The sequence below is a fragment of the Prionailurus viverrinus genome, chromosome D3 (assembly GCF_022837055.1).
Source record: "Prionailurus viverrinus isolate Anna chromosome D3, UM_Priviv_1.0, whole genome shotgun sequence".
NCBI classification, from domain to species: Eukaryota; Metazoa; Chordata; class Mammalia; order Carnivora; family Felidae; genus Prionailurus; species Prionailurus viverrinus.
The window spans coordinates 58,704,543-58,732,166 of NC_062572.1; the positions used below are offsets into that span (position 1 = coordinate 58,704,543).

At 42.8% G+C, this 27,624-nt stretch overlaps 1 protein-coding gene across 3 annotated transcripts in view; it reads left to right on the forward strand.

The window, feature by feature from the left end:
• Nucleotides 1-27,624, forward strand: part of MOCOS (molybdenum cofactor sulfurase) — a 55,879-nt gene that overhangs the window by 15,815 nt on the left and 12,440 nt on the right. For 2 of the 3 annotated variants that reach the window (XM_047826542.1, XM_047826543.1), the window contains exons 7-11: nucleotides 6,048-6,164; nucleotides 7,485-7,943; nucleotides 15,047-15,209; nucleotides 21,542-21,620; nucleotides 22,884-23,005. In XM_047826542.1, the coding sequence (XP_047682498.1) occupies nucleotides 6,048-6,164; nucleotides 7,485-7,943; nucleotides 15,047-15,209; nucleotides 21,542-21,620; nucleotides 22,884-23,005 (940 nt within the window). The remainder of the gene's footprint in view (nucleotides 1-6,047; nucleotides 6,165-7,484; nucleotides 7,944-15,046; nucleotides 15,210-21,541; nucleotides 21,621-22,883; nucleotides 23,006-27,624) is intronic. The other variant, XM_047826544.1, reaches the window with a different exon arrangement.

Genomic DNA, 27,624 nt, shown 5'->3' on the forward strand with positions numbered 1-27,624 from the left:
CAAGTTAGCTAACCTACAGTGTATATAGTGTAATCTTGGCTTCAGGAGTAGATTCCTGTGTTTCATCACTTACATACAACACCCAGTGCTCATCCCAACAAGTGCCCTCCTCAATGTCCATCTCCCATTTCCCCTGACCCCTCAACCCCTCATGCCCATCAACCCTCAGTTCTCTGTATTTAAGAGTCTCTTATGGTTTGCCTCCTCTGTAACTTATTTTTCCTTCCCTTCTCCTATGGTCTTCTGTTAAGTTTCTCAAATTCTACCTATGAGTGAAAACACATGATATCTGTCTTTTTCTGATTGATTTATTTCACTTAGCATAATACCCTCCAGTTCCATCCATGTAGTTGCAAATGGCAAGATTTTGTTCCTTTTCATCGCTGAGTAGTGTTCCATTGTATGTATATCCAGGTGGGTTTTCTTGTCACCTTGAGCACCTGTTCACAACAGAATTTCTCTCCCCTGGAACTCTGCAGCCTTTTGGAGCCCTGACATTTGCAGTCCAGGTCTGTGAGTCCTTGCAGTAGCTGTGAGAAAGGCAGCCCGTGCATGATTGGAGAGGCCCAGCCCTTCCTTAGAGGCTCTATACTCTCATAGGCACTCCGTTCTAAGAGGTGTGGCTATTTAGTTTACCAGCTCTCCTTTTTTCAGCCAGAAATGGTCATTTTCAGGCGTGGAGAGAGAAGGTCCGAGTCCTTGATAGCACTGGAAGGTGACAGCTGACCGCTTGCCAGCAAGGGAAGACACCCTAAAACAATGTAGACAGAAAAGCAGTGTAGACAGAATACCACGTCCGAGGTCATTTCATGTATATTCAGCATGGTAGTCCCAGGGATACATCAGATGGTACCATGGCATTACACAATATGGGCCTGCTACCACCAGGTCTTTGAATTCAGAACTCTGAATTCAAACCTGGAATTCAGAACTCTTTCTTTATGGTAAGCAGAAGTGCTGTCCTTAGTACCACAAAAGCCCTTGTTTCTGCCATAGTTTGTGCATATTATGAGTTGGAAAGATTTAGTAGTTCGGTTATAACATAGTTTGTGCAGAATACCCTTTGTATCTATTTTTCCCATGAAAACAGTGCAAATAGTGGTTTGTGTTTTGGGAACTGCTTGGGTCCTTGCCATATCTGGGTAAGCTGGTCACTGCTCAGTCCATCAAAATGTCCAGAGGCATACCAAGCACTCTGCCATGGCGATAGATGGTCACCAGATGCGTTGTCACAGACTGGTGGGGATGGGGAGCGCAAGGCCCTTCCCAGAGCCTGGGTTCCCAGAGCAGCTCTGTGAGGAGCAGGTTCGATGGTCAGATAAGTTTGGAAGAAGGTGTTCATCTTCCCCTGAAAGCCATACTCCCTATCTCCTTTGTTAAATGCAGAATTTCTCAAGGAATCATTCCTCCACCCCTTCTCAATAGCCATAAACTATCTGAGGAACACACTTGAGAAATATTCTTCTGGGGACGTGTTAATTCTTACTCGTATCTGGGAATGGACCCTCTACAACCACAGGTTGTCTCTTGGGTGGGTTTACAGTGCAGACACCCCTTAGTTATATGCTGGCAGCCTGACGCCAATAAGAAACAGGCAATTTTGAATGCTTTTGGTGGTGGTGGGCGGGGGGCGGGTGGAAAATGGAAAATGCATCAAGAGTAAAAGTTTTGCCTTCTTAAATGTGTTATTCTGGGTGATGGGTAAAGTAAGTTTCATTCTTGGACCCAAATAAGTTGTACTTCCCTCGAGGTGTGGAGGAGGGCAGGGGGGTGACCATGACATGTGCGGTAGCAGGCAGAGCAGGGAGAGAATTCCTCATTGTCCCAGAGACTTCTTGAAGAGAAGGAAGAGCCTAGGCGGGGAGAGCTTCCTGTCTGGGTGCCCCGCTGACTTCACCAGGATTCTGGTTCCCCGAGGTCACACACGGGATGTGTTTCTCCCTCTGTGCGTTTGTAGAGGAGGCTCGTATCATGAATGGATTCCGTGGCTGAGGTGTGACCAACTGTGCCGGCTCAGGAAAGCCCAGCATGGTTTTCCTGGGCCACTTCACCATGTGGAAATTCCACAGGGACTTTGGTGGCCTTTAGAAAGATCAAACGTGTCATGGTGGGGTTTGGCTCTCTTTTCACGGGATGTGTAAAATAATTGAGCTTTCTTTCTTTTTTTTTTTTTTTTTTAATTTTTTAATGTTTATTTTTGAGAGAGAGAGAGAGACAGACAGAGCACAAGCAGGGGAGGGGCAGAGAGAGAATGAGACACAAAATCTGAAGCAGGCTCCAGGCTCTGAGCTGTTAGCACAGAGCCTGATGCAGGGCTCGAACTCACAAGCTGTGAGATCGTGACCTGAGCCGAAGTCAGACGCTTAACTGACTGAGCCACCCAGGTGTTCCAAGGGTCTTGTTTTTGATAGCCAGGGCTCCTAATTTCATTCTCCCCACTGTGGAAGTCACTGTATACAGTGGTTAAGAATGTGGGTCCAGATTCTGACTGCCTTTTGCTTGGCTCTCTGAGCTTGGGCAAGTTAATGTAAGCTCTCCAAGTCTCCATGAAATGGGGATAACTAAGTACCCTGCTGATAGTGTTGCTGATGAGGATTAAATGAGATATAGTGTATACTGCCTGAGCAAGGAGCCCTGGTATGAAGCAAGTGCTCAATAAACAGTGAGCATAGAGGCTCCTGGGCGGGGAGGCTCCAGTGTGCACTGTGGTCAGGCTGGTTCCTTGCCTTCCAGGATGCAGTGCTCATCCTGCCACAGAAACCAACTCTTTCACCTGGCTGGGCACAGGCTGGGATCCCATAGGGCTCAAGGTGAGAGGGTACTGCCTCATGATGGGGAATTAGGAGGAAGCGTAGGTGTGGCCCAGAGAGCCTCTTGCACCCACATCCTCTTCTTGATGGGGGCCTTTTCTCTTCTTGAATCTCAATGGGTTTGTGACTTTCTCATAACCAGTAAAGTGCCACAGAAGGTGACGCTGTGTGGTGGAAAAAGCAATGCCACATCAGCATTATTCCTCCGGACATCCACTTTTGGGTCCCAAGTTACCATGTAAGAAGTTCTACCCTGAGGCTGCCATGTTGTGAGGAAGCCATGCCATGTGGAGAGGCCAAGCACAGACATGATGGTGGCAGTCCTGCTTTGAGCCTTCCTGGCTGGGGGACCAGACACACACATGCATAAGTAAGTCTCCAGATGATCCCAACCCCCAGACACAATGTCACTCCCAGCCTCAGAGACTTCCCAGCTGGGACTTGAGAAATCATGGAGCAGAGTCAAGTGACTCCTCTGTGCTCTTTCTGAATTCTTGACCTACTGTAGCTGTGAGCACAATAAAATGGCTGCTACTTTATCCCCCCACGTTTGGTGGCTTGTGTCACGGTGTGGTAACTGGAACAGTGAATGTGGGGTGGGGGTGGCATGGCCACTGGAGCCTTCTAATTCTGTTTGGCAGGAGTTGGGGTGGGGCAATGAGGGGACTTCCCTAGCAGCTGCCCGTTGAATGGAGACCACCTGACTCTGGAGATGGAGTGGACCAGACCCAGTGGTGCTGCTAGGTCTCAGCTCAGAGAGCCGGGGAACACCTGGATTTCATTAGCAGGCCTCCACGTCACTGAGCTACTTGCCCAGAGTAAAGGAGCAGAGTTGTTTTCCTGAGTCCCCCTCAGTTCAACCCAGACAATGGCTTCTTCTCTGGCAGTCCAGGGAAGACAGCTAAAATGAAGACAGCCATGGTCTCAACAGGGTGGGAGGCACCATTGCTGTGCACAGCCTGGCTGGGAGCATGTGCTGGTCATGTGGTGGCCTGTGGTCTGTGGAGAGCACCGTACTGCTCCTGGCTGCCTCTGGCCACCCTACACTGTGAATTCCCAGGGAGAAAAGTTTCAAAGGTTTTCCCAGCTGGGCACGACATGTTTGTTTTCCCAAATGCAGTTAGGTGACTCCCCTGAGTTTAACCTAAGTCACCCAGGCTGAGGACTCTCATCAGGCTCCTAGACCCTTGGGAGAAAGGATCCCTCGACTCATAGCCAGAGGAACCCGGCAACTATCCTTCATGCTAGCCCTGCCTTTGAGCCTTGAGTGAAAGCAGATCACCTCCCAGAGTCTTCAGGAGACAAGAAAGAGCCTTGGAACTTATAGATTGAATAGCAATTCTGTGATTCAACCCCGAGTAAGGGACTCGATGGAGAGCAAATTGATAATGCACAGTGTCAACACAGTAATGTGTGTAGGCCAGGCTGGGCACCCCGACAAGGCTGCTCCAGGGGTAGCTCAGCCGGGGACTGCTCTGTGATCAACCCTGTGCAGAGGATGCCAAAGAGCCACTCCACATCCAGGCTGCGAATCTCACGGGAGCATGTGGGCCCTGTTTAAGAAAATTAAGTTATAATTTTAAAAAATTGAGATAAAATTGGGGCACCTGCGTGGCTCAGTCAGTTGAATGTGTGACTCTTGATTTTGGCTCAGGTCACGATCCCAGGGTCGTGGGATCGAGCCTCACATTGGAGGCTCCCATGCTGGGCAGGGAACCTGCTTGGGATTCTCTCTTTCTCCCTCTGCCCCTCCTCTGCTTGCATGCACACTGGCACTGTCTCTGTCAAACTGAAACAAAATTGAGATAAAATTGACGTATAATATTGTATTGCTTTTAGGTGCACAACATAATCATTTGATATATGTATACAATGTAAAATGATGACTACAGTACGACCAGTTAACATCCATCACCATACATAGTTACACATTTTTTTTCTTGTGATGACAACTTTTAAGATTTACTCTCTTAGCAACTTTCAAACACACATTATAACAGTATCGTCAATTATAGTCACTATGCTGTACATTACATCCCTAGGACTTATTTATCTTGTAACTAGAAGTTTAGAAGTTTGTATCTTTTGACCACCTTTACTCATTTTGCCCACCCACACCTCTGACAGCCACCAGTCTGTTCTCCATATCGATGAGTTTGATTTTTTTTTTTTGGTTCCACCTATAAGTGATATCATACAGTATTTGTCTTTGCCTTTTTTTTAAAGTTGTGTCTGATTTTTAAAAAATTTAAATCCAAGTTAGTTAACATATATTATAATAATGGTTTCAGAAGTACAATTTAGTGATTCATCACTTACCTATAATGCCTGGTGCTCATCATATGTGCCCTCCTTAATGCCTATCACCCACTTAGCCCATCCCCCACTCATGTCCCTGTCTATGTCTGACTTATTTCTCTTAGCATCACGTCCTCAAGGTCCATCCATGTTGTCACAAATGAAAGATTTCCTTGTTTTCTTTTTTTATGACTGAAAAATATTCCATTGTAACTGTATACCAATTTTCTTTATTCATTCATCCTTTGATAGATACTTAAGTTGTTTTCATGTCTTAGATGTTGTAAGTAATGCTGCGAGGAACATGGGGTGCACGTATATTTTCAAGATAATATTTTCATTTTCTTCAGATAACTACTCACAAGGGATTGCTAGATCACAGGGTAGTTCTACTTTCAATTTTGAGGAGCCTTTATACTGTTTTCCACAGAGGCTGTGGCAATTTACATTCTCACCAACAGAGCATGAGGGTTCCCTTTCTCTACATTGTTTCTAACACTTGTTATTTCTGTTTTCTTTGTAATAGGTGTGCAGTGGTATCTCATTGTTCCTTTGACTTGCATTTGCTGGATAACTAGTGATATTAAACATCTTTTCATGTACCTCTTGGCCATTCTTATGTCCTCTTTGGAAAAATGTTTATTCGAATCTTCTGTTCATTTTTAATGGTACTATTTGTTGAAACATAAGCTCCTAACTTAGGAGTTTGGCCTGAATTTTGTATTTTCAGTTTTCTCAAGCATACATTATAATCCATCTGGATAAACTGTAATTATCAGTGACATTTTAGTAAACCCATGACAGATCATGGCACTTGGGAGCAAAATTCCAAGCTCATATTTTCATTTTATTGTTAGGAAAGAGGTCCAGATACTGATGCAGGTGATCAGAATAAAACGACATCCTTAACACTGGTTTCGCGTCATATTGACCCCACAGGTGGATAAGATGGCCAGTCTTTACAACATCCATGTGCGAACTGGCTGCTTCTGTAACACTGGGGCCTGCCAGAGGCACCTGGGGATAAGCAACGAGATGGTCAGGAAGCATCTTGAGGTTGGTAATGGTGGTCAGCAAGACCCAGGTGGCATCTTCAGCCACCCTGGAGGCTGGTCTCATGGCTGGGGTGAGGGCTGGTTCTGTGGGCTGGGCTCATTTCTCCGAGCCCACCCTGTGGATCTGCGAAGGAAAAGGGGTCAACAAAAAAAGAAAACATAGCACCGCTGTAGCATTCATATTTTACTTTGAGGGCAAAAATTTAAAGGCAGAATATGGGTCTTAACAGGGGGCAAGCATACGCAAGAATGTGCTTCTATGTGCAGAGGGCCCTTACCTAGTTCAGTCCTACCAGAACATCTCCACACTAGAGTTAGCTCATCGCTGGGCAAGGGGACAAACTCTTCCAGGGGCCAGTCTGCATCTCCCAGAATCCTCTCATCCCTGCCTCTCCTCCTGGCTAAGGTTTTTCACTTCAGGGTACAGCTAATATTTTGAACCATTTCATAAGAATAGTTCAAGTGGCAAAGATAAGAATTGTTCAAGTGACAAAGAACTCTTATTTAGTTTGGAGTAGTTTCTAACTTGAGTTTCTTTTGCTGTCATTAAATATTGTATATACTAGATCCCAACCAACCACGAACTGGATTTTATTTCAAAAAAGAGAGGAAGTCCCGGAATACAAACAAATGCAGTTCCAGATATAATATTTGATCCTGCAGAGTAATGTGGCCCCAGCTCTTGGGTGGCTGGCCTGGGTTCAGTACTGAGGGAGGTGGGTGGGCAGAGCAATGACCGACCCTGGGCAGCCCAGCTTGGAGAGGCTTGGAGACTTCTTGCCTTTTCTCTCCACCTCCCCAGTAGGAGCACCCAGCCTGCCTTTGGCTTTGGATAGGCCTCGTCTGGTCACTCCCAGAGGGAGCATGTCTGTCTGGCCTTGTTGTCAAGGGCAGCTATCAGGGACACGACCCTCCCTTTGGTTCTGAGGGAGGCTCCAGGGAGCAGCCAGAAGGTGTTTCTCCTGCCACAGCCCTGGGTAGACCAAGAAGCTGACCCATAGTGCTTCTGAAACTTTGGTCCATCTTTTTAGGGATCTGTGGGTTGGCATTGTGTGTGGTTCTGGGTAAATGCCTTCCCTGACGTATTTCTTTTAAACTTTATAATGATCCCTTGAGATTGGTATTGACCCCAATTTATACTTGAGCAAAGTGAGACTCTAGAAAGGGAGTCCTGGTGCTCAGGAAACCCTGCTTCAGGCACACAGCACATGTTAGTGTTGGCCATTTTGTTTTCCTGGGTTAGTTTTCTTCTACAAAACCATTTCTGATTTATCCCTGAGGAATGAGTCACTCTGAATGACTTATTTCCCTTTTATTCTAGGCTGGTCACGTCTGTGGAGATGATGTGGACCTCATAGATGGGCATCCTACAGGATCTGTGAGGATTTCTTTTGGATATATGTCTACACTTGAGGATGCTCAGGCCTTTCTCAGGTTCATCATAGCAATGCAACTGCACCAGTGTGATGGCCAGCCTCTTCCTCAGACCACCCCTGGGGAGGTGGGATCCCCATCAGAGAGCGAGGCTCAGGACGCCGTGCCTGCCACTGTGGACAGATGTAGTTCCTCACCTTGGGAAGATGCTCCCACAGACTCTGGGGTTTCCAACGACTTGCCTACCACTGTGGCTGCAGTGGGTTTGCGCCCACCTCTGCCGATGGCCACCAGAACCCAGCAGACCCCTTCAGAGAAAGCAGCAGGAGTCCTGGATGGGGGCCTTGGGCCACGTGTCATCACCAACCTTTACCTCTACCCGATTAAATCCTGTGCTGCATTTGAGGTAAGGGTTTTAATGGCAGCACAGAGACTGCTTTTTTGTTTGTTTGTTTGTTTACTTTATGACATTGTTTTGATAAAGTGAAGAAAAAAGTACAGAAAGCAAAGCATGCAGAAAATCAAAATAATATTCAGCGTATGGTGACATATGAAGAGTAGTTCTCCTGCCTCTCTTGGTTTGGGCTGACTTTTGAACATGGCTCTGCTTAGGACTCCTGAGAGGCCCTGTTTCTGAATGGTGGATACCTAGTTACTCTGCATAATTATGGACGTAAGTTTCACTGAGTGTATGTGCTGGTTCCCTGCGGAAGCATTTTACCTGCTTTGTTTGGTTCCATCTTTGAAACAATAATATGTGGGGCGTCTGAGTGCCTCAGTCGCTGGAGCGTCTGACTTCGGCTCAGGTCATGATCTCACGGTTCGTAGGTTCGAGCCCCGTGTCAGGCTCTGTGCTGATGGCTCAGAGCCTGGAGCCTGCCTCAGATTCTGTGTGTGTGTGTGTGTGTGTGTGTGTGTGTGTGTGTGTGTCCCTCCTCTGTTCATGTTCTGTCTCTCTCTGAAAACAAATAAAATATTTTTTAAAAAGTGAAAAAAATAAAACAACAATTTGCAGTGCGTGGTAATGTCATCCCCATTTTATAGATATGGAGCCTGAGGGCTATTGAGGTTAGGTACTTTGCCTAGTAATCAATGATAGAGTAAAGATTTTAGCCCAGGTCTGCTGATTCCTTGGGTCAATGCTTTTATGTGACTTGTTCTGCTCAACCCTCCCTGTGGATATGAACTACATTATGTCTTGAGACTGACCAGTCAGTCCTGATACCCCCCTATGGCCAAACCGAGGCTATCTTCCTATAATCTGAGTGTGTCCCAAGTCCCAGGCAAAGGTCTCAGACTCCTGAGGCTCTGGGATAACAAGCTTGCTGGTTCCTAGTCAGAGATATCATGGTCATGGCTGTTTGTGGCCTGCCTTTCAGGGTGGCCCCATGGGAGCCTGTCCTCTAAGGAGACCATAAACAGGCAAGTTCACCTTCACTCTAATGGAGGAGGATGTGGAGTCCATGTTTCCCCTGTGTGTCAGCACTCTTATTTTCACGGACAGGTCATGTTCCATAGGACGGCCACATAGGGGAGATACTCTGGGTGGGAATTAGTGTCCCATTTTACAGATGGGGACACTGATACTCAACAAGGTTTGCTAAAAGTCTTCTATCCATCTGCTCATTCAACAACTGCATACCAAGCACCTGCTACCTGCCAGGCCTTGGGCCAGCACCATTTTGATGAGCAAATGGAAATTGTTCTTCCCTCAGAGAGTGCAACATCTCAGAAGGGAAACAGACACAGGACCAAACACCACCTATGAATAGAATCACACTGGTGATAAGGGCCAACAAGGCAAGAAGTGGGGTGTACGAGAGAGTTCTGGTGGATGGATATCTTAGTCCATTCAGGCTGCTCTAGCAAAGTACCATCAACTGTGTGGCTTGTAAACAACAAATATTCATTTCTCATGGTTCTGGAGGCTGAAAATCTAAGATCTAGGTGCTGGCAGTTTTGATGTCCAATGGGGGCTCACCTCTCATTCATAGAGTTTTCTTTTCTTTTTCTTTTTTTTTTTTTAATGTTTATTTATCTTTGAGAGATAGAGAGACAGAGTACAAGTCGGGGAGAGGCAGAGAGAGAGAGACGGACACAGTATCTGAAGGAGGCTCCAGGCTTTCAGCTGTCAGCACAGAGGCCGATGCAAGGCTCGAACTCACAAACCGTGAGATCATGACCTGCACTGAATTCAGACACTTAACCGACTGAGCCATCCAGGCGCCCCTCATAGAGTTTTCTCACTGTGTCTTCATGTGGCAGAGCTCTCTGGGGCCTCTTTTATAAGACCTTTAATCACATGACAGCTCCACCCACATGACCTCATCACCTCCCAAGTCCTCCTAACCACCCATGTGATGGTATTATCTGAGGTTTCCTTATGATTTCTGTATTTTGGGCAGAAATTCTGTAAGAGTCATACTATGCTTTCTCAGTGCATCCCAGAAGGAGACATACTGTTGATTTGTTCCAATGCTGGTGACTTAACTTTTATCACTTGCTTAACATGGGGTCTGCCAGGTTTCTCTACTATTAAGTTTATTAATAAATAATTAACCAATGTTTGTGGAGGGATAGTTTGAGAGCATGTAAATACCCTATTCCTTGTCAAACTTTTATTCACTAGATTTAGCATCTATTGGTGGGCAACCTACATCAGTGCCTAAATCAGTCATTGGTATGATGACTGCAAAATGGTAATTTAAGAAATTCTATCATTCCTTCTAGATTTATCAGTAGGTATTCTATTATAGGATAGACCTTTCTTTCTTCCATATTTATTTCATCATTAATTCTTCTGTCTCTCTTTTTGTATCTGCATTAACTCATGTATTCTTATTTTGCTCAAAAAGTTACAACTCATCATTATCAGTACTTATTTTTTAATTTACTTTAAAAAATGTTTATTTATTTATTTTGAGAGAGAGAGAGAGAGAGAGAGCATGTGCACATGAGCAGGGGAGAGGCAGAGAGAGAGAGAATCCCAATCAGGCATCACATTCAGCACAGAGCCAGACACAGGACTCAATCATGTCCCGTGAGATCATGACCTGAGCTGAAATCAAGTGTTGGATGCCTGAGCCACCCAGGTGCTCATCAATATTTATTGTGATGCTTAAATTGCCACAGACTTGGCCACTAGCAGCTCCTTCAAGTCAGCTCCTGTGTCCTTTTGATATGTCCCCATCATTCTTCAAGCATTCCCTTACTTTCTGGTGCAACAATAGCTTCTAGACTCACTCTGTATTTCCCCTGCCTGAGAAATGGAGTTGACAATTTCATCAAGGCACTTCACTTCTTACATTAGATAATAAATGATGCTGAGAAACATATATTTGGTTGCTAGGTCTGATTCTTGCTTCTGGGATGTTATTACTCCCAAGCCCTCTCAGTGTACAGAGCTTAGAAATATTTGCTGCTGTGACAAATTATCGTAAACTTTTAACAGGACTTATCTGATGAGATTGGGCCCACCTGGATAATCCAGGAAGCTCTCCCCATCTCAGGGTCCTCAGCTTTATTCATGCCTGCAAGTCCCTTTTGCCTAATTCCAGGAATTAGGATGTGAACATGTTTGGGGGTACCATTATTCTGTCTACCACATATATGTATGTGTTAAGACTTTTGGAATACTCTGCATACTTGTGTGTACACACACATCTGTATCTATCTATCTATCTATCTATCTATCTATCTATCTCTCCGTCTATCATCTATGTCAGCTAACCATGCTCCTGATTTCCCACTAACACCTCCACTTTCACTCCAACACCACAGAGTTTATTCTATCTATCCCCCTTTCCATACTTGCAACCCCTGTGAGAAACCTGGCTTCCATATCTTCAACAGATGTTTATTTGCTCAACTCCACCTTATGTAACCAAACCCCACCTTACTGGGGTTCCCCTCTCCTTTAGCACGTGCACACTGGCTGAAAGCTTGGCTCAGATGAAGAGGAAGAAGAAAGGAAGAAGGGGGAAGCCAACACATTAAATTTTAAGATGACAAAATAAAGGATAGAAAATTATAGACCTACTTGAACAAATAGTTGTGAAGAACTGTGAAGAGTCTGAAGTTTACCCTCCTTGTAAACTAACAAGATAGCCTACCACAGTGTCCTCAATGCTGGCAAAAGGCATGAGACTCCTGGTTCAGAGATAAAGGGCTTTATTACTCACAGAACAGCAGGTAGCATGAGCTTCATGTTCGGGTTCCTTCTCTGTGACCCCCAAGTCCCAACAGGGGATACAGAGGGGCCCAGGTGGATGCTGTGCACATGGCCGAGGAACCCCTCACTCAGGGAACCTGACTTGTTTTCATAATGGGATGCGAGTAAACCTGCCTGGCTGTTGCTCTGGAGGAAGACATTATTATACTGGACTATGAGCAAACCTGTTCTCCTCCCCAGAGGTTATACAAACATCTTCAAAAAGGTAGTCTGGAACAAAAGGGAAATGAGCGTTTCTGCTTGTTACAGCAGACACACAGCAGAAACGAGAGACCATGGAGAATTGTCTCCAGTAATACATTGTCTTCTAAAAAGCGATTTGTAATTCAAAACATGTTTTCCTATAGAAATAATGATTTAATGATGGTTTCTGGGCTCACCCATAAAGGCTTAAATAGACCATAATATTGCTGAGCTTGGGTGTTGTACTAACAGAAGCAGCTACAGTTTATGGACAGAGTATTTGATACACAAGAAAAATTGATGGGAGAGGTAAAGAGATTAACATCTATCGATTATCTGATATATTTTAGCTGCTTTACATTTTATATTTAATTTTAGTTTTTAGCCAATACTATGAGAAATTAGAATGATGTCCATCTTGCCTATGACAAAGCCAAGACTCAGGAAGGTTTGGAAGTTGTTCAAAGTTAATAATGGTTGAGGTGGGATTTAAACCCAGGTCTCAGTCTCCAGAGTACCCCCACCCCCCATTACATGACATTTTCATTTCCTGTATTCTTCCTCCTTGAGTTCTGCACCCTCCCCCTGTGCCAGGCAGCTCTTCTCCTTTACTTTCTGTGGTGCCTTGGTCTTCCCTGATGTCCTCTACTGGAAGACCGACTCCCCAGAATGCTCCTTCATTAAAAATTGCTTCCCTTTCTTCATTACCTGCAAATGAAGTCTTCAGGTTCTTTCGGGTAGCTGAATCTAGTGCTCAGAGGAAAACAATTGCATGAAATTGATTCACAACTGGTTCAAGAATGATTGTCTCTTAACTATTTCACAAGCGTTTTTTCTACCTTCGCCTGTGCTTCTCTTCAGTGGAGAGCTGGCTCCAGAAGAGCCCTCACTTATGGGGCTACTGTGCATGTGCTGTCACATGAGTGCTGTTAGCAACTAAGCTGTGGATAAAGCTACTATGAAGACCTGGTCATACTTCAATTAAATGTCGTGATTTTTCCCCTAATGCCCTTTTTCTGTTCCAGGATCTCATCCAGAATGTCATAGTATATTTAGCGGTCATGTCTCCTTAGGCTTGTATGGGCTGTACCAGTTTCTCAGACTTTCCTTATTCTTGATGACCTTGACAGTTTTGAGAAGTACTGGTCAGGTATTTTTTTAGCATGTCCCTCAGTTTGGGTTTGTCTGATGTCTTTCTCATGATTAGACAGGGGTTATGGGCTTTTTTTGGGGAGGAAGACCACAGAGGTAAAGTGTTATTCTCATCATATCATATATATCATATATCATATCATATCATATCATATCATAACAAAACATATCATTAGTACATACTATCAACATGACATCACTATTGATGTGAACCCTCATCATCCAGGTTGAGATGATGTTTGCCAAGTTTGTTCACTGTAAAGTTTCTCCTCTACCCCCTTTCCATACTGAACTCTTTGGAAGCAAGTCAGTAAGTATAGCCCACATGTAAGGAGTGGGGAGTTAGGCTCCACCTTCTTGAGCAGGGAGCATCTACATCAATTCTTTGAGGTTCTTCTGTATAGGAGATTTAACTTTTCTTATTTACGTATTTGTGTATTTATTATTTATTCAAGCATTTATTTATTTTGGTATTGACTCATGAATATTTATTTTATATGTTGGGTTATAATCCAATACTACATCATTATTCTTATTTTTGCTCAAATTGTTTTGAGCAGTCTTGGCCAGAGGCATGCTTTCAGTTGACTCCTGCATCCCTTTGCCATACTCCCATCATTCTGTTTTTTTAATACTTCCTTACCTTTCTACCACCACCAGATTCTCCTGATCCAGTCCTAGAATCAACCATTTCTCCAAGGAATCCCAGTTCTTTTATATTGGAGAGTGGTATTAGATTGCAAGATCTATATAGGCAGTGGGTGTAATTTACATTTTAATTTTGTAGAAATATGAAGAATTCGGGAAAACTTATACACTTAAAGTGGATCAACTCAGTGACCACTCCAGTGTAGCCATAATTTGTGCAAGAAATATGTCTGCAGTATCAGGGTATGCCTGTACAGGAATTCACCACAGTGGAAGGATATACAGAAGGCAGGAGTGATGGAGGCTTATGGGAAGGGGAGCTTGGGGACTGGGTGGGGTGGAGACGTATTTTCCATGCACACTTTTGTTCTCTCTGAATGTTGCTCCATGCACACACATTATCCATGTAAAAGACAGCTTGATGGGAATGCAAGCTGGTGCAGCCACTCTGGAAAACAGTATGGAGATTCCTCAAAAAACTAAAAATAGAACTACCCTACGACCCAGCAATTGCACTACTAGGCATTTATCCACAGGATACAGGTGTGCTGTTTTGAAGGGACACATGCACCCCCATGTTTATAGCAGCACTATCAACAATAACCAAAGTATGGAAAGAGCCCAGATGGCCATCAATGGATGAATGAATAAAGAAAATGTGGTATATATATACAATGGAGGATTACTCGGCAATCAAAAGGAATGAATCTTGCCATTTGCAACTATGTGGATGGAACAAGAGGGTATTATGCTAAGCGAAATTAGAGAAAGACAAAAATCATATGACTTCACTCATATGAGGACTTTAAGACACAGAACAGATGAACACAAGGGAAGGGAAGCAAAAATAATATAAAAACAGGGAGGGGGACAAAACAGAAGAGACTCATAAATACGGAGAACAAACTGAGGGTTACTGGAGGGGTTGTGGGAGGGGGGATGAGCTAAATGGATAAGGGGCACTAAGGAATCTACTCCTGAAATCTTTGTTTCACTATATGCTAATTTGAATGTAAATTTTAAAAAATAAAAAATAAAACAAGTTAAAAAAAAAAAAGAGCTGGAAGAGGAGAAAGGTAAGAAGTGGATCTGGAGGGTGAATGGAAGGTATCTAACTCTCTCACGGTCTCTTTTGCATTGTCTGCTTTGCTTTACTTTCTTTTTTTCCTTCATTTCCTCCTCCAAGAGTATGTCCTGAATTCGTGAAGATTGTCTGTACTTGTGCAGCCACTGTGCAATAATGTGAAGACCATTTTTGAGGAGCCCTGCCCTAAAATACTTACCTTTTTCTTTAGGTGACCAAGTGGCCTATAGGAAGCCAAGGGCTGTTGTATGACCGGAGCTGGATGGTTGTGAATCACAATGGCGTTTGCCTGAGTCAGAAGCAGGAACCCCGGCTCTGCCTGATCCAGCCCTTCATTGACCTGCAGCAAAAGATCATGGTCATCAAAGCCAAAGGTGCGAAAACTGGGTTCGTCTTTATGAATTAACTGTCAAGAGTAGCTTTTCTTCTCCCATGAGAGAAAAATAATAGGTTTTCCTCTGCCAAATATTAAAATAATCCTGAAGGAAGTGAAATGATGTCTGAAAGACAACAAAATGTTTCTGCTCCTTGTGTTTAGAGAAATTTCTGGAGAGAGGTAAAGATCTAATGAATCACTCGAAAAATAAACAAATATAAAATTTGATTTGCCTTTTTACTTATATTCTCTTTATTTCCATCACCTGTCATGATATGTACTCAAACTTTAATTCTTCCTTGTTGATTTTTTGTTATGAACTGTCTAATATATATAAAAGCATAGATCAGCTCTGTGCAATGGAACTTTATTTGATGATGGAAATGTTCAGTATCTATTTAGTCCAGATTGGTAGCCATTAGTTACCTGTGGCTATTGAGCACATGAAATGTGGCTAGTGGGAAGTGTATGGTTCAGGAGTTTTTTGGTGTATTCACAATTGCCTCTTCTGAATGTTTCATATAAATGGGATTGTGTTGTATGTGACTGGCTTCTTTCACTTAGCATCATGTTTTTGAGGATCATCTATATTGTCGAATAATATTCCATTGCATGGATATACCATTAAAAAATCCATTTATTAGTTGAAGGATATTTAGATTGTTTCCACTTTTTGGCTATTCGAAATCATGCTGCTGTGAACATTTGTGTACAAGTTTTTGTGTGGACATGTTTTCAATTTTCCTGGGTCTGTACCCAAGGGTAGAATTGCTGGGTCATGTGGGAACTCTGTGTTCAGCATTTCCAAAGTGGCTGCATCACGATTTTATATACCCACCAGCAATGTATGGTGGTTTTAATTTCTCCACATCCTCAACACTTATTATTTTCTGTTGCTTTTGTTTTTTAATAGCCATCAGAATGGTATGTAGTGGTACGTATGTGGCTTTGATTTGCATTTCCTTAATGATTATCTTTTCATGTGTTTATAGGTCATTTGTATATCTTCTTCAGAAAAATATCTATTAAGATTCTTTGCTTGTTTATTTTTGAATTATTGAGTTGTAAGAGTCCTTTATATATTCTGTGTAGAAGTCCCTTTTCAGATCTATGATTTTCAAATATTTTTTCCCTTTCTGTAGGTTGTCTTTATACCTTCTGGATGGCTCTTTTACTTTTTTTTAATTTTATTTTTAATCTTTTAAAATTTACATCCAAATTGGTTAGCATATAGTGAAACAATGATTTCAGGAGTAGATTCCTTACCCATTTAGCCCATCCCCCCTCCCACAACCCCTCCTGTAACCCTCTGTTTGTTCTCCATATTTATGAGTCTCTTCTGTTTTGTCCCCCTCCCTGTTTTTATATTATTTTTGCTTCCCTTCCCTTGTGTTCATCTGTTCTGTGTCTTAAAGTCCTCATATGAGTGAAGTCATGTGATTTTTGTCTTTCTCTGACTGACTAATTTCACTTAGCATAATGCCCTCTAGTTCCATCCACGTAGTTGCAAATGGCAACATTCATTCTTTTTGATTGCTGAGTAATCCTCCATTGTATATTTTTCTTTATCCATTTATCCATTGATGGCCATTTGGGCTCTTTCCATACTTTGGTTATTGTTGATAGTGCTGCTATAAACATGGGGGTGCATGTGTCCCTTCGAAACAGCACACCTGTATCCCGTGGATAAATGCCTAATGGTGCAATTGCTGGGTCGTAGAGTAGTTCTATTTTTAGTTTTTTGAGGAACCTCCATACTGTTTTCCAGAGTGGCTGCCCCAGCTTGCATTGCCACCAACAATGCAAAACAGATCCTCTTTCTCTGCATCCTCACCAACATCTGTTGTTGCCTGAGTTGTTAATGTTAGCCATTCTGACAGGTGTGAGGTGGTATATCAGTGTGGTTTTGATTTGTATTTCCCTGATGATGAGTGATGTTGAGCATTTTTTCATGTGTCGGTTGGCCATCTGGATGTCTTCTTTGGAGAAGTGTCTATTCATGTCTTTTGCCCATTTCTTCACTGGATTATTTGTTTTTTGGATGTTGAGTTTTGTAAGTTCTTTATAGATTTTGGATACTAACCCTTTATCTGATATGTCGTTTGCAAATATATTTTCCCATTCTGTGGGTTGCCTTTTAGTTTTGCTGATTGTTTCCTTTGCTGTGCAGAAGCTTTTTATTTTGATGAGGTCCCAGTAGTTCATTTTTGCTTTTGTTTCCCTTGCCTCTGGAGACGTGTTGGGTAAGAAGTTGCTGCAGCCAAGATCACAGAGGTTTTTGCCTGCTTTCTCCTCGAGGATTTTGATGGCTTCCTGTCTTACATTGGGGTCTTTCATCCATTTTGAGTTTATTTTTGTGTGTGGTGTAAGAAAGTGGTCCAGGTTCATTCTTCTGCATGTCGCCGTCCAGTTTTCCCAGCACCACTTGCTGAAGAGACTGTCTTTATTCCACTGGATATTCTTTCCTGCTTTGTCAAAGATTAGTTGGCCATATGTTTGTGGGTCCATTTCTGGGTTCTCTATTCTGTTCCATTGATCTGAGTGTCTGTTCTTGTGCCAGTACCATACTGTCTTGATGATTACAGCTTTGTAGTATAGCTTGAAGTCTGGGATTGTGATGCCTCCTGCTTTGGTTTTCTTTTTCAAGATTGCTTTGGCTATTCGAAGTCTTTCCTGGTTCCATACAAATGTTAGGATTATTTGTTCTAGCTCTGTGAAGAATGCTGGTGTTATTTTGATAGGGATTGCATTGAATGTGTAGTTTGCTTTGGGTAGTATCAACATTTTAACAATATATGTTCTTCCTATCTAGGAGCATGGAATCTTTTTCCCTTTTTTTGTGTCTTCTTCAATTTCTTTCATAAGCTTTCTATAGTGTTCAGTGTATAGATTTTTCACCTCTTTGGTTAGATTTATTCCTAGGTATTTTATGTTTTTTGGTGCAACTGTAAATGGGATTGATTCCTTGATTTCTTTCTGTTGCTTCATTGTTGGTGTATAGGAATGCAACCGATTTCTGTGCATTGATTTTATATCCTGCAACTTTGCTGAATTCATGAATCAATTCTAGCAGTTTTTTTGGTGGAATCTTTTGGGTTTTCCATATAGAGTATCATGTCATCTGCGAAGAGTGGAAGTTTGACCTCCTCCTGGCCGATTTGGATGCCTTTTAGCTCTTTTACTCTTAATCTGCCTATATCACTATATTTAAAGTGAGTTTCCTGTATCCAGCATACAATTGGCTTGTGCTTTTTTAGCCACTTTGACAATCTCTGTATATTTATTGGTGTGTCCTGTTGGGATTTTTATTGCAAAATCACATATTTTGCAGTCATATATTTGTAATCATATTTTGATTGTAGTATAATATATTAATTTCAAAAGAACTTACATCATATAATATCCAGTCTTTTATTTACAGTGTTTCTCTCCATTTAAGACTTTTTTAATTACTCCAAAATTTAATATTTTCCAGAAACTTTTACACTTTTTTTGCTATGTAATAGTTTATTGGAATATTTTTAATACTATCTTTTTTCTATTAAATATTTTAATGGCTATCAATGCATATAGAAACACTATTGATTTTTGTATGTTAATGTTTTACCCAGTACTTTTTCTGAATTCTTATTAGTTTTATTAGTTGGTCTGAAGATTTTCTTGCATATTCTGTGTAAATAGGTATACTGTCTTCTAATAATTGTAGTATCATATCTTTCTAATTTTTATTTATCTTCTTTCTTTTTCTTACCTTATTGCTTTGGCTAGGCCTTCTTATATAATGGTGGAGCAGTGATGGAAGATATCCTTCTTTATTACTGATTTGAATAGAATGCCTTCAAAGTTTCAAAAATAAGAATGATGCTTACTGTAGGTTTTTGGTAGATTTGCTTTACCAGGCTAAAGTAGTTCCTTTCTTATTTAGCCAAATGATGACTAGTAGTCAATTCTTATTGAATGCTTTTTCTGCATCTGTTGGTCATCATATTTTTTTCCCTACAGTCTATCAGTGTGATGTCTTACACTAGTAGATTGTCTAGTAGTAAATTATCCTTGGACTCTTGGGGGGAAAAACACTACTTGACAATGATCTTTTGATACATTGATGGATTTGGTTTGCTAATATTTTGTTTAGTATTTTTTTTCTGCCTATTTATTAGTGAGATTGATACATCATCTTCTCTTACTGTGCTTTTCTTATTTAAGTTTAGGTACCCAGGATATTAACTTACAAAAATAATTGAGTAGATTGCTTCTCTTCCTTTCTATTCTCTGAAGCATAAAAATATATATCATGACTAAGTAGGGTTTGTCCCAGAATGTAAAGAATGGGAGAAAGAAAGAAAACAAATACCCAATATCTTCCACTCCAAATCAGCAGCACTTTGTGAGGTGGTGTTGTGCCCCCTCCCACCATGTATCAGATACTCTGCTCACTTTCAGGGGACTCCTGCATTGTGGGTGGAGTAAGGACATCCTCTGGCAATGCATGACAGGACAAACTAAATAATAAATAGTAAAACAAGACATTTTAATGGTTTCATGTGTGTGATTTGTCACTCCCAAAGATTTTAGGCATCCAGAGGTCAGGCTTTTTTATTTCTCAGTATCTCTGATCTGAGCATAGGGCTTAGTACATAATGAACTCATTTGCCATGAGCTTTGTTGGGGGCCCTTGAGTTCAATTCATGGATGGCTTCCAGACTTTGTGGTCTTAACCAGAGGCCTGCAATGACCTTTAGAAGGCAGCTGAAGGCCAAAGACCCTGTGTGATTTATTTAGAGCCTTGGGTAAGGATACAAAGAGGCTGAGCACAGGCCTGCCATTGGCTGTCCAGGGTGTGCAACTGTCCACATTGTCCCCACTGCTGTGGTTACTTCCTCATAACCAATGCTCCAAGCTTGCTGTACTGCTCTCCCCTGTGCGTGCATACCTCCACTATATCCTTCTCCCATCCATACTCTTTTGACAGGACAGCATCTATAATTACTCAGCACAACACATTCCTTCTCTGAACTTTTTGAGCATTCTGGATTAGTTCTTCTGGCTTTCCCCACTCAGGGCCAGGAGTGTGGAACTGGCTGTGCATGTGTAAGGTGCAGACAAGCAGGGGACGTAGTTCCCTATGGAATTCTAGATACTCAAATCGTTGCATCTCTGTCTTTGTCGTGGTGAAAGCCCTGTTGTGATGGACAGGGCCTGAGCAGCAGGCATGATCTGAAGCTTGTGATGCACCAGTTTGCTGTGCTGTGTTGTGCTCTGTGTGATGAAGAAGGACCAAGAGGGGCAGGGACGCAGGCGTGCATGACATGAGCTTGCCTGAGGGACAGTGTGAGCGGTGTGACTGGCAGCCATGCTGAGAGGGCTAGAGGGCACAGGTGAGTCACACAGGAGGAGCTCCTTCTTCGAGTGTCCACAGAATAGGGGCCACCACACATTCTGCTCAGGTGCTTTGGCTTCCTGCCTTTCCCTATACTCTTAATGGCTCATGGAGGACAAGGAGTGCAGAGTGACAGAGGGCCTGGCAGTTTCAGCCTTTACCAAAGGTCTTTCACACCTTAATGGCATTGGGCTAGTTTCCTCTCATTTCATCCACATATCTCACTCTGATTTTATTAAAGAATGGATACCACTTTAGCTGACTAATGGGTACATGAGTGTTAACTATTATTCTTTAAACTGTTACATACATATGCTCTATACTCCTTCATACATATGATACATGTAACTAATTTTTTAAAAAGCTTCCCAACCCCACTAACATAGTAACAGTTTTATTTCTGTCTGTCTGTCTGTCTGTCTTGTCTACCTATCTATCTATCCATCATGATAACAATGATTGGCGCAGGAATCCAATTGGATGCTGACTCCCAGGAGCTGTTGAGAAATACCGCTCCATGCTGATATCTTTACAGAATGAATCTTCATGCCTGCCTATTTCTAAAGTATGTAAGGGAAAACAATGGCTTTAGTATGTGGAGTCACCCAGAGGTAGAGAAATCTTCTAAGGGATTTGTAGTGTTATATAAATAAATACATATATATATATATATGGATGTGACTGTGGTGGATGTGACTGCGGTGGATGTGACTGCCTGAGTGCAGGGTCTTCCGTAAGAAGGCTGTTTGGTGTACAAGCTATTGTTGGTGATGACCATGCTAAAGAGAATCTCTGTGTTACAAAGAGATTTCCAAGACCTGGCCAATTATTTGATGCAATCAATTTCCAGGGTCATGACAATTCTTGTATACTTTGTGATAATGGACTTACACTTATATTGTTGTTCTTTTTGCGTGATGGTAAATCTGTCTCTAACCTTTGTTCATTAGGGATGGAGCCTATAGCGGTGCCTCTTGAGGAAAATGGTGAACGGACTCAGATTTGCCAAAGCAAGGTCTGTGCGGACAGGTGAGACTCTGCCACAGGTAAAAATCTCAGGTCCATCTGCAGGGTAGTACAGAGGGGGAAGAGAGCAATGCCCTGTAGATCTGCCCTCAGGTGCACCGCCCCCTCCCATCCAGTCTGCTGCCTCTTTCCCCTCATGAACTCCATGCTGACCACACTGCCCCCTGCTGTTGTTCAAACCTACCAAGCATGTTCCCTAGCCATTTAGGGATACCTGCTGTTATTTACAAGGTGCATTCCTGGTTGTACATTTGAGAGGAATGCTGTTTTCTGGCTAATAAAGAGGTAGTTAGGTCTCTTCTCAGATCCATCAGTGCTCAGATGAATGAAAACAGACTTCAGTGCAATCTCTCAAAGCATCGAAGAGAATGTGAAACTAAATGAGGTTTCATTCTACTCTTCCCTTTCTACATACAGACAGGCAGCTATTTGATCCAGGAAAAATTAAGGACATGTCTATCTTGTAATCCCAATGTAGGTTATTAGCAACTTTGCATTGTGGATTCTGGTGATGGGTAGATTTTAGAATAATTTTTACAAATTTAAATTCTTGGGGCTCCTGGGTGGCTCAGTCGGTTGAGCGTCTGGCTCTTGATCTCAGCTCAGGTCTTGATCTCAGGGTCAAGCCCCGTGTTGTTCTCCATGCCCAACATGGAGCCTACTTAAAAATTTAAAAAATTTAAAAAATTAAAACAATTTTTTTGAATAAAAAAATTAAATTCTTGAAATTATACTTAAAAAGTCTCTAATATTACAGAGTTTTTAAAAAACTGGATCAATGAATGCACTTATACTGGTAACTGAGAGGCATAGTGCTCTTTCCACAGACCAGACCTATTATTCCATGTGGTCTGGCCATGAGGGAAAAGATTCACTGGTGTGTAGTAAAAACCCAGAACATATGTCTGGGTTCAAGGGCTTCTTAAAGCAAAATGTTGCTCTGGAAGCTCTCAAATTCTAAGCTTTGTGGTATTCAGTGGCTATAATGGACATAAACAAGGTCTTTTAAGAGGAACTTCCAAAGCTTCTTATCTGATCTGAAGGCTTCGCATGAGCACCGGACCTTGGGTCTTCCTGTGCTTTGGGTATTCGCCTGCAGCTTCCTGAGTGCTCCCTTCTCCCTGGGGCCCGATATTGTATTTACGTTACATTTAGTATTATATTGTATTGTATTATATCTTACAACTGAAAATATTTTTGCTATTTATATTATTACTTAAAGGAATACTATAGAACATTCACCACCCCTCCCCTTTTTTCCCCCAGGGTAAACACTTATAATTGTGGAGAAAAAATTTCAAGCTGGTTGTCAAGATTTTTTGGCCATCCATGTCAATTGCTCAAACAAAGTTCAAACTTTCAAAGAAGTGCAAAGAAGTGGGTCAAAGGTATCATATTTCTGGTTGGTTCTTAGGGGACAGGAACTTGGGTTTACTCTTGCATACATCAAAATCAGCCCATGATTTATGAGTTTGAGCCCCACATCGGGCTCGCTGCTGTCATCACAGAGCCTGCTTCAGATCCTCTGTCCCCCACTCTCTGCCCCTCCCTTTCTTCTCTCTCTCTCTCTTCCTCTCTCTCAAAAATAAAAATAAACATTGAAGAAAAAATCAGCCCCTGAAGTGAATTCCCAGGGTGACTTGCTCTTGTGCAGAAAGCAGGGTGGTCCAGAGGACCCACGTGTGGTCTCTAGGATGACCCTGAGGAGGTAGAGGTGGGGTTCTACCCTGCTGTTTTGCCTCTGACAAGTGCTCTGTCTCAGTCTGTCGTGTTTAGAAGCACAATTTCATTGGGGTTATATAAAAACACTGGTAGCTTGGGGGCACCTGGGTGGCTCAGTCGGTTAAGCATCCGACTTGGGCTCAGGTCATGATCTCACAGTTTGTGAGTTTGAGCCCCGCATCGGGCTCTGTGCTGACAGCTCAGAACCTGGAGCCTGCTTTGGATTCTGTGTCTCCCTCTCTCTCTGCCCCTCCTCTGCTCATGCTCTGTCTCTCCCTGAAAACAAACAAACAAACAAACAAACAAACAAACAAACAAACAAACAAAAAAACATTGGTAGCTTGCTATGTCCTCAGTTTGTATGTGGGAACGAGAAAACCTGGTTGCTGGTCTTGGCTCTGTCACCACATGCCTGAGAACTTGGCCAATGCGGAGCCTCTTGGTGCCCAGACAGGTGTAGACCTCAATGCCTTCGACTTATAAAAATGCTGGTGGTTTTTCCTGCCGTAGCTGTTGTGAGCTGAAGGGAGACAGCAGAGAAGAAAGTACAGTAGAACCTTGGTTTGCAAGCATAATTTGTTCTGGAAACAGGCTTGTAATCCAAAGTACTTTTATAGCAAAGTGAATTTCCCCATGAAATAATGGAAACTCAGATGATTTGTTCCATGACCCAAAAATATTCATATAAAAATAATTACAGTACAGTGATATGATACAAAATAATAAAGTAAATACAAAATATAAAGAAAAATTAATCTGTACTTACCTTTAAAAACCTTTGTGACTGGTGTGAGGGAGACAAGAGAGAGGAGGGTTATTGTTTAGGACAACTTTCATTATCACTAACAGATGTTGACTACAGTACAGTATTTAAAAAAATTTTTTTAAACATTTATTTATTTTTGAAGGAGAGAAGAGAGAGCATGAGTGGGGGAGGAGCAGAGAGAGAGAGACACAGAATCCAAAGCAGGCTCCAGGCTCTGAGCTGTCAGCACAGAGCCCGACATGGGGCTTGAACTCACGAGCTGTGAGATCGTGACCTGAGCTGAAGTTGGACGCTTAACCGACTGAGCCACCCAGGTGCCCCTACAGTACAGTATTAATGAACTCTTGTCAGATACTATGTTTAATGTTACTGGCAATAAGGCAGCAGAGGAAAAGGTCTATATCTGCAGGCAGCCTGACCTAGAATGAGGCAAAACATTCCTAAGCTTACTCTTGTATGGAAAAGCAAAGGACTGTCCATAGGTGCTTTGAAGTGACAAAAAAATACACTAGTGCCAGCTGTGGGCACCTTCCCACATTCTGAAAAATCACTGATTTCTGCCAAACACTGCAGCTTGAGACTGACCATCCAAGCATGGGACATGATCACCCACAATCCCACAGTGAGAGAGAGAGAGAGAGAGGTTTGCTCATCTTACGGAACACTCAGAGAACAAATTTCTCGCAATCCAAGGTTTTACTGTACTTGGAAGTTAACAGTACCACATGGGAAGAAGAGATCGCTTTCAGGTGTCTGCTCAAGTGCCAGCTTCTCAGGGAAGCCTGCTTGACTGCTCTCCTCAGGACCAGAGCCCCCACCTGAACCTCTGTGGCTCGTTCCCTGTTTTATTTTCTGTGGGGTGCTTTTTGCATCTGAAAGGCCATGCATTTCACTCAGTTATTCTGTTTATTAGACTTTGATAGATTTTAAGCCCTGGGAGGACGGCGATTTTTGTGCACTTTGTTCAGTGCTGCATCCGCTGTGCTCAGAACAGCGTCTGGCACATAGTAGTTGCTCAGTAAATACTAGATGAAGGAATGAAGGGGTCACTGCCACATTACTGATTTGTGTAAGGATGACCTGGCTTAGTGATTAGCTCCCAGAGAGACTGGCTTGTAAATCTGAGTAACATTGTGACAGTATGGGGACCAGTGACTGGATCTAGTGACCTGCACAGATGAACCCATGAATCCCTGAATACATATGATAGAGAATTCAACGGATGTAAAATACTTGCACATTTTAGAAGTGTTGACAGTATGGCATGTCATAAGTTGTGCAAGAAGTTGAGTTGCTATGTGATGGAGAACGGGAATAAATGTATGCTGCTCTTACTGAGGGGGTGAGCTGATGGTGTTTGGGAGTGGGTAAGCTTAGAGACATGATGAAAGGGGAGAGAGAGATGGGCACTCCGAGGAGGGACATGCAAGGAGTGGGGCTCGATGGGACCAGGGCCACCATCTAAATGAGTTGATAGAATAAGGTCCAATGGTTCCTGGTGCCTGCTGTCTACTTGGGGCTCAGCTGGGTCTTTAGGATGCTGGCTGAGATTATGAAGCAACGGCTGTGGTCCTCCAAGATCTAAGCTTAGAGGCAACGACCTACCAGTACACAGTGACACTAACATAAAGGTGACAATAAAGGTCTATGCAAAGGGCATGGGTTGGTGGCGGGAGGTATCTTCTCCATAGAGAGTGAGTCATGGAGGGCTTCAGGGAGGAGATGACTTTGGCACTGCGTCTTAACATGAGAGCAGGAGTTTTCTAGGCAGAGAGAGGTGGGAAGGCTCGTCAATATGGCAGGCCTTGGCATTTCATGGGCCCAGACAGGTGTTTAGGAGGGTTGAAGGTGGGAGGGGAGCCATGGGGGAGAGCTGGGGAGAAAGGATGAATGCTTGGCTTGAGGAGTCAGTAAGTGCTACCTTGTGGTTGGGGGCATTCATTGCAAACTCTAAGCTGAGGAGTTCCGTGATGCCACACGTGTTAGAAAGATACTCTTGGCGCGATGTGGAGGCTGCTTCAGAGAGGGAGGTGAGAGAAGCATAGGGGCCAGGCAGGAAGTGGCAGTGACTGTCCTCGTGGGAGGTGGGGACCTGGGTGAGGCAAAGGTAGGTGCGGAGAGGTCTGTCCCCTGCATGATGCAGTGTCAGGGAGCGTCAGCTTGAGAACATTATACTTTGAGGATGCCTTTTATGGTGGAGACATCTCTGACGGTCTAGGCCACTGGTCTTTGAATAATTTTAGGTTGGTACACCTGAGAGGAACCTTTTTAAAGCTACGTTATTTATGCTGTCATCTAAATTGGCCAGTGGAATTTCAATATTTAGTGGTTTGATTTTCAAGAATATTCATTAAAGTATATATATGGACAAACTGTCTTTTGATGGTCAGGAATTTTCTTTCTTTCCTTTCCCTTCTTCGACTTATACTTCCATTCCACTCCCTTGACGGAATTTTATCTTAGTGTTATATATTTTATGCTTGAAAATCTTTTCTTGTTCACTCTACCATATTTATGTGAAGCCACAATTATATATAAATTGAAATGTATACACATTTTCCAAGTTTACGGTGATCACGAATCTAAGTGTTAGGAGATCTTTTTGGTTGAGTCCCTCTTTAATGGTACACAGTTTATCAAAGCAACAGAAGGATATTGTACATTTTGAAAAATAGTTAACAGAAAGAGAAAACATTGTTGAGAAGGAATCTCTTACTGAGATGCCTGAACCCTCCCCCACCGCCCCACCCCTGCCATTCATTCCCGTATCCATGAATGAATGTCACCTGTGCCCAGAATAGCCCATGCTCAGCACTGATTCTTTTCTGGGGAACCCTATTTAAGTCACTACAGAGCTGGGGACTGAAGGAATTTGGTTAATGCACTGTCACTCAAACCTTTCTTCTGAGGCACATGACCAAAGCACAGGGATCTAACATTATGATGACTTAATCATCTGTCATGTGGCCACTTAATTAGGTTGGGCAGTTTTGTGTATAGTGAGGAATGGGAACCCATCTGACCTAGGGGAGGCTCATTCACCCATGCTTTAGAGGCTTGTATTTTCTCAGCACAGACCCCAGGGCTTTGAATGGGGCTTTTGTTTTCCACCCTGGAGTTTTAGCCTCCATGGCAATGTGCTTTAGGAGAGGCGAGCCTTTCTTCTGGGAAGTGCAAAAAGGGCCTTTGCAGAGGGGGCTGGGATTCCACCTCCCTCCTCTGACAGAACCATTTTAGCAAAAAGAACATTTGGAAGTAGAGGATCTGAAAAGCAATTGTCTTAAAAGTATCCATTCTTGTGTGTGCTGGGTTCCACACATTTGGTTCGGAGACAGCTCGCTAGGCTTTGGCCCAGCTGACACTTTTTCTCAACATCTCCCGTGAAGACAGCGACGGCCTCCCAACGAATGGTCTGACAGAAAGTGCTAGCTTGATATTTTCTTTTGCTGGCTTTTTCCCCTTCTAGTAGTTTTAAAACTCGTATTAGTTATTTCTGAAGTCAATATCACACACTTGCCT